The sequence below is a fragment of the Equus caballus genome, chromosome 16 (genome assembly GCF_041296265.1).
Source record: "Equus caballus isolate H_3958 breed thoroughbred chromosome 16, TB-T2T, whole genome shotgun sequence".
Taxonomy (NCBI): Eukaryota; Metazoa; Chordata; class Mammalia; order Perissodactyla; family Equidae; genus Equus; species Equus caballus.
Window position 1 is genome coordinate 82,675,877 of NC_091699.1, and position 12,030 is coordinate 82,687,906.

Genomic DNA, 12,030 nt, shown 5'->3' on the forward strand with positions numbered 1-12,030 from the left:
ATTCTGCAAGCTTCTGTTTACCTAAAGAGAGTAGAATTGTTCATGCTTGAACGGAAATGAAATATTTTAAATGAATCATACTAAAGGAAGCTCAGGCTAATAATACAACCTTATTTACTCTTTTATTTTTTCCTATCTTCATCTGAGACAAAGTAATGAAGAGTTGGCAAAATAAGCAGACCGTGATAGATATATAAACTTTTTTTTATTCTAAAATGAACAGTAATCATCACAGTCATCATTAATTATTTATTGAATACCTGGTACCTGCTTGGGCTCCTAGTGGGTAATATGGGATGGTTTGAGATGGCAGTAACTCCCTAAAAGAGGCCTTACACTTTAGGAATTATGATAATCCCTCACATTCGTGAAGCACATTAGAGTGTAGTTTCTGGATCATTATTATAATCCGTATTTGTGTTTACTGATGATAAAATTTGTGATAAGATTGCACAGCAAGTAAGTGGCTGAACTGGAAATAGAACTCAATGTTCTGCTTCCTACGGCATGGTTTATTTTCCCCTTTGTTTTCTTCCCTACCCTTCTCCTCAGCCTTCCTCTTAGTACATGAAGATAAGCTCATAAAACATTCAAATAACATGAATACATCTAGAATAATAAGGAGAAGTCACTATTTGTCTCTTCACCCAGTCATTTCACTCCCTTTCCCAGAGGGAACCCATGTTATCTGTGGTTTTATTCCCTTATATATGTATACATGGAGTATATAGTTTTGTCTTCTATGGCTGCTTTTTTGGGTTTTTTTTAATATATGAGATCATACTTTTTATTGTTAACTGTCTTTTTTTCACTTAACAGTATGTCTTGGTGTTCTTTTCCTTTCCAATCATATAAATCTATCTCATTCTTTTAACTACTACATAATCTATGGCTTGGCTATACTGTAATTAATTATGTATTCCCCTATTGATGATGTTCAAATCGTTTTCATATTTTCCCTATTAGATTGATGCAGCAGACATCCTTGTCCTTTCCTCTTGTTTGTATATAAGTAAGAATTTCTCTAGAAAAAACCTGCTGGAGGGAAAAATCCTGCATCAGGTGATACGTGTGTTTTCAGTTTGATAGCTCCTGCCAGGTTACCCTCCTCAAAGCCTGTACTGGTTCTTACTTACACTTACATACTCACCAACAGAACGTCTCAGTCTTTTTCATTTTATGACAGTCCAGTAGGTGAAAACGTGAGCTCCCTGCCTCTCGAGTATTCTGCATTATACACGTTAAAGAGCATTTTATAAAACAACACATTATGGGCAAGTTTGGAAAACAGAAGAAAAATAATGTTTTATCACCCTAATAAAACTATCATCATTTTTTGTATGTATTCTTCTAGTCTCATTTATAGACATATTTGTTTTTTAGAATTTTACATAGTTCTTAGCATATACAGTCTTTTACCCATATTTTTCACTTACCCCATCATGGTTTTCCTTTGTTTCTATGTAGACTTTATAATTTTCACTGGCCATAGAATCTTCCATTGAGTGGATTTACCATAATTTAATAATTTACATTGTTTTCAATTTGCCAAAGCATTTTGGTTTCCCAGTAGTTAGATTTTAGAAAATTTTTTATCAATGTAATACATTATGAAATAGCCACCTTTGTCCCTTGTAATGTTTTCCACCTTGAATTCCATTTTATTTTCTAATAATATTGACATGTTTTCTTTTTGTTAAGATTTAGCTAGTACATGTTTGTTCATCTTTCTTTTTTAATCTTGCTTTTAATTTTTATTTTAGACTTATCTCATATGGACAACATATACCTAGATCTGTTTTTTGGGTTTGGTTTTTATACTCAATTGGAAAATCTTCCAATAGGGAAATTTAACTCATTTATCTTTATTGTGATTGCAGATATATGTGATCTTATTTCTGCCATCTCATTTTGTTTTTTCTATTTCCCAAGTTTCCTTATGGTTTCTTTTATCTTTGTTTTTTTTATTTTATTTTATTTTATTTTTTTCCTTTTTCTCCCTAAAGTCCCCTGGTACATAGTTGTGTATTTGTAGTTGTGGGTCCTTCGAGTTGTGGCATGTGGGATGCCGCCTCTGCATGGCCTGATGAGTGGTGCCATGTCCGTGCCGGATTCGAACTGGTGAAACCCTGGGCCATGGAAGTGGAGTGTGTGAACTTAACCACTCAGCCACGGGGCCAGCCCAATCTTTTATCTTTCTTTCTGAATCTTTCATTTCTGAAAATGTCTTCATTTATCTGCCTACTTATATGATAATTTGGGTGATTATAAGAATTCTAGGTTCAAAATCATTGCTTCTGGTGTTTTCCCCAGGGGCACACAGTGAGTCAGGGAGACCCAGGTTTACTTCCAGTTCAGGGCCCTCCAGCTTCACCCCCTATGCCTTCTATGCCAGCCCACCACCTGTGATCAGAATGGTACACATAAGTGACCTTTACAGTAAACTTGATTTCATTACAAAACCAAAGTATATGTGGATCCCCACTCTTCATAATAGAATAGATTTCTACTCTTCAAAACTTTGAAAAGTTAAAAGCAATGTCGGTTTATGGCCATGTAATTAAGCCTGTTGTCTAACTGTTCTGTGTTTGCTAGTCTGGGGACCTCTGATGGGCTGCAGTCTCCATGTGATGGTCCTTCCTTTTCCCTGCTTTTAAATCCCGCAGAGCATCTGACTCTTTGCTAAGCATATTACAGAGCTCATAAATGCTTGCAGATTGATTAGCTGATTAAAGGTAGGATGAGGCTTGACTATTAAAGTTCCTGATTTGGTACCAAAACCAAAATTTTTAATTCAATTTAAAATAAAAACCTATTAGACTGTGTAATGGCCAAAGCTGGGTTTTCATAATTTTAAAATAAATTAATCCTTCTATTTATACCATTTCAGACTCTAGCCCTTTTGGAAGAAGAGGAAGATATAAACCAAATCACAGATTACTTCTCCTATGAACATTTCTATGTTATTTATTGTAAATTCTGGGAACTAGATAGTGATCATGACCTCTACATCAGCCAGGCTGATCTCTCTCGATACAATGACCAGGGTGAGTGTTTCTATAGATGTTAAGACTTAGCTATTTTGAAGAAGGCAAGAGTTATATAAATTGTCACCACTCATTATGGAGAATTCCTATTTCTTAAATTCTGTATCTAATCGAGTCCTCTTTAAACCCAAGAATTTTTAAGTGGGAATGGTTAAAGATACTAATTTTTTATTTAGAAGCCAGGTGTAAGATAAGAAATTTGGAGGTAAGTGAGCAACTAGAATCCTAGTTTTGATGAATTGATAAGTCTTTATAGTGATGTTTGTTTTCTCATGATGAATAAGATCCACACCTACGTAAAGTTTATTTGAAAGAGGATGTTTATACAGCTTTATAAATTTCCTACTTTACAGTATTTATAAACAGCAAAGGATGTAAATAATGTTTATAACTTGCCAATGTTTTCAAAGACTCATAAAAACTTACTTTTTGGAATTTAGTTCCAGAAAAGGTATTTTCTCTGCAGATGAGTTTTGTGTGCTTTCTTTTGTCAGAAAACAAAAAATTGCATATCACATGATAGTACCCTTTTGCTTCATTTTTACCAGTAGTAAACCTAGAATCTATTCTCTGCTGATTTAATATTCTTAACCAAGCACCAAGATACATTGATTCATTCTTCTCTCAAAAGATTGTCCCTGTTCTGTTCTTAGATGTGTTTTCAGGCACTGTTGATTTTTTTTTTTTAAACCAGCCTTTAGCCTTTTAGATGTAACAGAGTACAGCTCTTAAGTAAATACATTGAATTTCACTTCTGCTCTGTTATTTGGTTTATCTGTGACTAATAGTATGCACCTTAAGAAAAGGTTCATTCTGTATGATGTTGTTTCATTGAACTTTCCATATTTAAAAACAGAGTTCTACCTCCCAATTTCTCAGGTGCCAAGCAGGCATCAAGAGGAAATACTCAAATATACTTACGTGATAAACAAGTATCTTAGTGCCGTGTCGTCCCTTCTTCAAGTAGACAGAATCTTCCTGTCACCAGACTAGCATAAAAATAGAGATATTCATAGGGGTATCAGGTCAGCTTTATTAGCTGTGCACCTTCTAATTACCAGTGGCCAGGTCATCTCTATAGCATGAGCCAGACTCCAGAGGTCATGCAAAACGCTATGGGCTCTAAAGCACCCCCTCTGGCTGACATAGCTATAATTCTTAAGTCCCAAACTATGGTATATATACACATAGCAACTCATTAGAGGCATGTTAAAGGGATAAAGTCCACAAAAGCAGGCATCAAGGCCTATATATGAAGGCCACTGAAACTCTGTATAATTGCTGACCCACTAACCTACCTGTCCTTGATGGGACAACATGATCTTCAATTTTAGGAGGCTAAACTTTCCAAATCTTAAAAAGACTTTTGAAAAGACTTTAGCTTTAGAATTAAATATCCTTGCCTTTCCTATACAGCCCTCTATTTTCCACCTAGTAAAAATTATTAACCCCATAAAGCAATGCTCAGGAAAGTCTAGAGGGTCCTTATATAAGCTTTGGTATGTGCCCAGGCATGGCTGTACTGACACGTAATTCCAACATTCTTCAGCCAAACTAATTTACCTTTTTTTTCCCTTAAAGATTGGCCCTGAGCTGACATCTGTTGCCAATCTTTTTTTTTCCTCCTCCTTCTCCCCAAAACCCCCCACTACATAGTTGTATATTCTAGTCGTAGGTCCTTCTAGTTCTGCTATGTGGGACACCGCCTCATCATGGCTTGATGAGCGGTGCTAGGTCTGCACCCAGGATCCAAATCGGCAAAACCCTGGGCCGCTGAAGCAGAGCGCACAAACTTAACCACTCAGCCACGGGGCCGGCCCCTGATTTACCTTTATAGTGACTGTACCTAATTCTGTGCAGAAGACTTTGATGCTGATATCTGCTAACTCTCTAATGACCTCATCACTGGTTCTGAGATTTTACTGTGCACGCCACTGCCTGGGGAACTTGTTAAAAGAACAGATTCCTGTCCTCACCACATCTAGGTCTAAGATCCATTGGCATGTCCTTTTTTTTTTAAACTAATGCCTTTGGTTATTTTGAACCCACAATGAGGTACAGTGTTATTGATTCTCTAGGATCTATCATCAAAAGCAACATACTATTTTAAGATATAATTGTATCTCTCTGAATAAAACTTAGTGATGGAATTTCTAAAAGTTATATGTTATATCATGTTATATCCTGGACCTTCATAGAATGAGAATATAAGAACAGTATATTTATGGTATGTTTCAATATCTTTTATAAAATTCTATTTGAAAGCATTCCCCATTGCTTTATCACAGTCCCTTATATTAGGAGCCGATGATCAGCTCCCCCTTGAATTTAATGCTGGGATAAAGTTTGTCTTGTTTTAGAGGAAAAATTATCTTTTTTTATTGGGTAACAAGATCAACAAAAGTTCTATACATTTTTGTCCTAGTTAGGATGTTCAGAACTAACTTGGTGCCCAACTACATTAATACGTCCCGCTGTCAGGCACATCTATTTACCTGTTCTTTTTCTAAATGATTGATTGATTGATAAAGCCACCTCAAATTCTTACTTTCAAAAAGTATAAATGACACATAAGTAAAAATTGCTCATATTCTCATCATGGAAGAACATTATGTTTTAGATTAAAGCTACTAAAAATAAATTTAGCAAAAGTGTTCCTTTTATGGAACATGTTTCTAACTGGCTTTGTAATTTCTTATTTACATTTAGCTTCATCGAACAGGATTATTGAGAGGATATTCTCTGGGGCAGTAACAAGGTAAGAAAAAACATCTCAGTTTAAAAATAAACTACAAGTAATACTGTAACAGTCTCATTTCAGTAAGGCTTCCTACATAATTTGGCAGCACTGTAAGTCAGATAATTCCCTACAAAACATACAGTCATGACTTCATACAAGATAGTAGTAATTCTTTACTATATGGGCATTAATCCTTTATCTAAATACAGGTAACAGAATTTGATCCTTGTGATTATTTGCATTCAAATTAGAAACCAGATTTCTTTCTATGTTCATATCTACAAATGTCTTCTGGTTTCACCTTCTAGGCCTTTGAAAAGAAGATAGGCCATGGAAGGGGTTGCCCTTTGTGAGGTTTCCAGCATTCTAATTTTTTTAAATTTTAACTTAATTTCCAAAGAAAGAGGTTACTTTATTTCTTAGTCTGTCATCCTACTAAATTTATCTGAGTAATTGCCCAGGAAACTTTATAACCATGTGTTTTCTTCAGGGGAAAAACGGTACAGAAAGAGGGAAGAATGAGCTATGCAGATTTTGTTTGGTTTTTGATCTCTGAGGAAGACAAAAGGAACCCCACAAGGTATGACTTCTAAGTTTCCTTTGCCAAGATGTTAAACACATAACAAAGCTTGAGAAAGTCATGATGCATACCTAGTGAATGCCAGCTCGACCTAGGGCTACCAAGATGGATTAGACTTTGTCTCTGCCCTCTGGGACTGAATGCATAGTCACAGCATAGCAAGAGAAGTACTGTAACCCCCAAAAACAGAGGTGAAGTGACATGTGAGTTGGCCCTGATGGATAAGGGGGACTAGTAAGTATGTATATGGAATGTGGGAAAACAGCCATGCATTGCTTAACTAGGGATACGTTCTGAGAAGTGCATAAGTAGGTGATTTTGTTGTTGTGTGAACATCATAGAGTGTACTTACACAAACTTAGATGGTCTAGCCTACTACACACCAAGGCTATATGGTACTAATCTTATGGGACCACCATTGTATATGCAGTTCGTCCTCAACTGAAATGTTGTTAGGTGGCGCATGACTGCAGATGATATGAATTTTAGTTGTTTTCTGATCTTCATGGTTCAGTAGTAAATTGGAGAGGGAAAGAAGAGCAAATTGTGGGTGACTAGTGTATGAGAACACATCCTCATTCCCTGAGTCAGAATCATCTCTCCCTTTCCTTGGCACTCTCAAACATACATTGATTTATAGTTGTGAATTTACACGTCTGTTTCTTTCCACTAGTCTGTCTCTTGTTTAAGACAAAGATCTAGGTCCTTCTCTTCTTATTCCTAGCTTGTGTAGCACAGTGCCCAACACGTAGTTTCTACTCAGTTCCAAGAGAGGAGAGGCTGCAGTCCTTGATGCTGCTTGCTGGTATAACTGACCCAGCTGTCTGGATATTGGTTCAAGAAGTATCTAAACTTTGGATATATGGTTTGGAAATCATTGAAGTAGAAATAAAACAAAGCTATTTCTTGGGCTCCCTATTAGATTATAGAAATAACTATAGATTAGAAATAACTTTGTTTTCCATTTCAAAGATAGTTAGTTATTGTCCATTATAGGTAATGACATGGTAAGAAGAAAAAAATAAAATTTAATACAAATAATTCTAACACTCGGATAAAGGCAGTATTGAAAGTTGGTATGTATTGTACAGTCTTTTTCATATATACCTTTACATAGTTTTTGGACATATAGATTAATTCCATAGGATTAAATCCTAATTACCATCACTTCAGAATTTTCATGGAATGCTCTCCTATAAATATTGTCTTCTGGTTATAGCTGAATAGTTGTAACATATGCTATTTTTTTTCCTTAAAATAAGTCTCCAAAAATGAATTGCTAGGTTAAAGGGTGTAGACATTTTTTAGGGAATTTATAAAAATTATTAAATTGCTCTTCAGAAAAATTGTATCATTTTATACCTTTATCAACAAGATATTGAGTAAAGTTTCTGTAACCCATACTAACATTAGGTATTTTCTTCTTTAAAATATTTTCCAATTTGATAAATAAAAAATTCAGTATTTTATTTTGCATTTCTTTGATTACTAATGAGGCTAAGTTTTTTTCATACACTTTCAGCCATTTTTATTCTCTTAGGTGACTTGCCTTTTCATGTCTTTTGCTCATTTCTGCTGTATTAATTTAAGTTTATTGTTTTATCACAATCACATTGTTTAAAAAAATTATAAAATACATAATTCAAAAACGTTAATATAAAATTCATTCATAATTCCATGACCCATAGTTAACATTTTGGTATATGTCCTTCTCTGCCTTTCTCATCCCTCTTTCCCTCTTCTTCCTCCTCACTGCCTCCTCCTTCCCCTACTTTCTCTTGCTCCCTGCACCAAATGATACAGTATGATAAATGGTATCATATTGTACAGCTTTGTAGCACACGGTTTCACATAATAGTATATTTCTATGCCAGTAAGTTGCATGTTTATAATTTAGTATTAATCCATTATTTTGAACACTTAGTTTGTTTCAATGAGATTACCTAAATTTCCCAAGATTTGAAGGCTGTGCATTTTTACATTTCTTGCCTTTTTACTGTTCTGTTAACCCCCTCAATCTCCATCTTTTATCTTTCATATTACCTTAATTATGAAAAAGTTTTCCTCAAATACTTCCCATCCATTTTTTCCTCTTTCTGGAACTCCTGTTATCCCACAAGAACAAATGAAGAGAATTCGAAATGGTAATAAAGAAGGTTAATATAACAATAACAAACTCTGTGAATATATACTTGCTCTCCTTTCTTCTCTCAGCTCCTTTAAAAACATAAATTATATAAAGTAATAACAATAACAGTGTATTGTCAGATCTGTAATATGTATAACAATAATATCACAAAAGGAGGGAAGAGGGAATAGAGTTATATAGGGAAACATTTCAGTATTTCACTGGAATTAAATATAAATCTGAAGTAGATTCTACGAAGTTAAAATGTATATTGTAAGCCCTAGAGCAACCACTAGGAAATTAACTCAAAAAATGTATAGTGAATGAAATCATTGGAAGAATTAAAATGTTACACTTGGAAAATAAGAAATCAGGAAAGGGAAGATGGGAAAAACTCCAAGACATAAAAAACAAAAAGTAAAATAGCAGACATAAGTCCAACTATATCAATAATAACATTAAATGTGATAGATTAAACATTCTACCAAAAGGCAGAGCTTTTCAGACTGGATTAAAAAAGATATAATTATATGCTGTCTACATTAGACAGATATTAGATGTAAAGATACAAAAGGGGGAAAACTGGAAAAGGAAGGATAAATATACGTCATGGAAACAACAAACATAAGAAACCTGGAGTGGCTAGTTACAAATCAGAAAACATAGACTTTAATGCAAAAAACTGTTACTAGAGACAAAAAAGGACATTTTATATGATAAAAGGGTCAATTCAACAGGAAGACATTACCAGTTATAAACATAAATGCACCTAACAATACAGAGCCCTAAAATATGTGAAACAAAAACTTAGAGAATTGCAGGAAGAAATAAAGAATTCAACAATAATAGAGACTTCAGTACCCCGCTTTCAATGATGGATGAACAACCAGGAAGATGAGCAAGCAAACAGAAGTCCTGAACAACACTGTAAACAACTATAAACCAACTAGACCTAACAGATATCTATAGAACACTCCACCTGAGAACAGTAGAGTGTGTAGTCTTCTCAAGTACACATGGAACATTCTCCAGGACAGAAGGTATGGTAGGCCATAAAACAGCCTCAATAAATATAAGAAGTGAAATCATACAAAGTTTGCTCTCTGACCACAGTGGAATAAAATTAACAATAAACAGAAAGAAATTTGGGAATTCATAAATATGTAGAAACAACACACTGCTTAAATAACCAATGGGTCAAAGACATAAAAGAAATTGAAAAATAATTTGAAGTGAATGAAAATGAAGGAACAACATACTATAACTTCAAGATGAATGAAAATGAAAACAGTATACCAAAACTTATGGGATGTAGCAAGACTAGTGCTAAGAGAAATAGCTGTAAACACATATATTAAAAAAGAAATGTCTCAAATCAGTAACCTAACCTTCCACTTTAAGACACTAAGAAAAAAGAGCAAATTAAGCGTAGCAAACAGAAAGAATAAAGATTAGACTGGGTAAATTAAATAGAGAATAGGAAAACAATAGAGAAAATTAATGGAACCAAAAGTCAATTCTTTTGAAAAGATCAATAATATTGATAAGGCTTTAGCTACACTGATCAAGAAGAAAAAGAGAACATTCAAATTATTAAGGCCAGAGTAAAAGAGGGAATGACTGCTGACCTTACAGTTGTTATATACATGACCTTACAGTTATATATGTATATAACAACTTTATGCTAACAAATTAGATACCTTAGACAAAACGAGCAAATTCCTAGAGAGACTACAAACTACTGAACTTGTTCAAGAAGAAATAAATCTGAATAGAAATAAATAAATAAATAAATCTGAGATGGTTTCACTGGAGAATGCTACCAAACATTTAAAAAATAACAATTCTTTACCAACTCTTCCAAAAAATAAAAGAGGAAGGAACCCTTCCAAATTCATTGTATGAGGCTGGTATTACCCAGATACCAAAAACAGACAAGGGGCTTGCCCCATGGCCAAGTGGTTAAGTTTGCGCACTCTGCTTCGGTGGCCCAGGGTTTCAGCAGTTCAGACCCTGGGCACGGACAAGGCATTGCTCATTAGGCCATGCTGAGGCCACATCCCACATGCCACAACTAGAAGGACCCACAACTAAAAAATATACAACTATGTACTGGGGGGATTTGGGGAGAAAAAGCAGGAAAAAAAAAATGATTGGCAACAGTTGTTAGCTCAGGTGCCAATCTTAAAAAAAAAGACAAAAGATTACAAGAAAACTGGAAACCATTATCCTTTATTAAGATAGGCAAAAAATACTCAACAAAATTAGGAAACTGAATCTAGCAAAATATAAAAAAGATTACATACCATGACCAAGTGAGACTTACTCCAAAAATGAAAGGTTGGTTTACCATCTAAAATCCAATGTAATATACCGTATTAGTAGAACAAAGGATAAAAAAACCACATTATCATCCCAGTACTCTCAGAAAAAGCAGTTGAAAATGTCTAACACCTCTTGATAATGACACCTCTTGATTAAAAAAAAAAAAACGAACACTTAAAATCTAAAAATGGAAGGGAATTTCCTTGACCTGATAGAGGGTATCTATGAAAAACTTACAGCTAACAACTAGTTAATAGTGAAAGATTGGGGGCCGGCCCGGTGGCACAGCGGTTAAGTTCCCATGTTCCACTTCTTGGCGGCCCGGGGTTCACTGGTTCGGATCCTGGGTGCGGACATGGCACTGCTTGGCACGCCATGCTGTGATAGGCGTCCCACGTATAAAGTAGAGGAAGATGGGCACGGATGTTAGTTCAGGGTTAATCTTCCTCAAAAAAAAAAAAAATTGTGAAAGATTGAATGCTATTTTCCTAAGATGAGGAAAAAGACAAAGATGTCTGCTCTATTCAACATTGTACTGGAGGTCCTAGCCAGGACTATTAGGGAAAACAAACATCCAAATTGGAAAGGAAGAAAGAACACTATCTATTTGAATATGATATTATCTTGTATGTGGGAAATCCTAAGAAATCAACTAAAAAACTATTCGAACTTAATAAAGGTTAAATAAGGTTGCGGGATATAATATCAATTAACAAAAATCAATTCTATTTCTATGCATGAATAATGAAAAATCCAAAAATGAAATTAAGAAAATAATTCCACTGACAATAGCAGCAAAAAACAATAAAATACCTAGGGATAAACTTAACAAAAGAAGTATAAAACCTTATACTGTGAGAACTACAAAACATTGTTGAAAGAAAGTAAGGAAGATCTAAATGAAATGAAGATATCCTGTGTTCATGGATCAGAAGGCTTAATATTGTTAGGATCGCAATACACCCTAAACTGATCTATAAATTCAAAGCAGTTCCTAACAAAATCCCAGCTACCCTTCGTTGTTGTTTTTGCAATAATGGAAAAAAAGCTGGATCTTGAATTCATATGAAACACAAACAGACCAGAGTAACCAAAACAATTTTGAAAAGAACAAAATTATAAAGACTCACTCTTCTTACCTTCAAAATATGCAAAGCTTAAGTAGAGAAGACCATGTGATACTGGCAGAAAGACAGACATACAGTTAAAT

General features: G+C 34.6%; 1 protein-coding gene across 5 annotated transcripts in view; it reads left to right on the forward strand.

The window, feature by feature from the left end:
• PPP2R3A (protein phosphatase 2 regulatory subunit B''alpha) overlaps positions 1 to 12,030 on the forward strand; it is a 153,217-nt gene that overhangs the window by 93,053 nt on the left and 48,134 nt on the right. For all 5 annotated transcript variants that reach the window (XM_023620966.2, XM_023620969.2, XM_023620967.2 and 2 more), the window contains 3 exons: positions 2,891 to 3,047; positions 5,757 to 5,805; positions 6,278 to 6,367. In XM_023620966.2, coding sequence (XP_023476734.2) covers positions 2,891 to 3,047; positions 5,757 to 5,805; positions 6,278 to 6,367 — 296 coding nt within the window. The remainder of the gene's footprint in view (positions 1 to 2,890; positions 3,048 to 5,756; positions 5,806 to 6,277; positions 6,368 to 12,030) is intronic.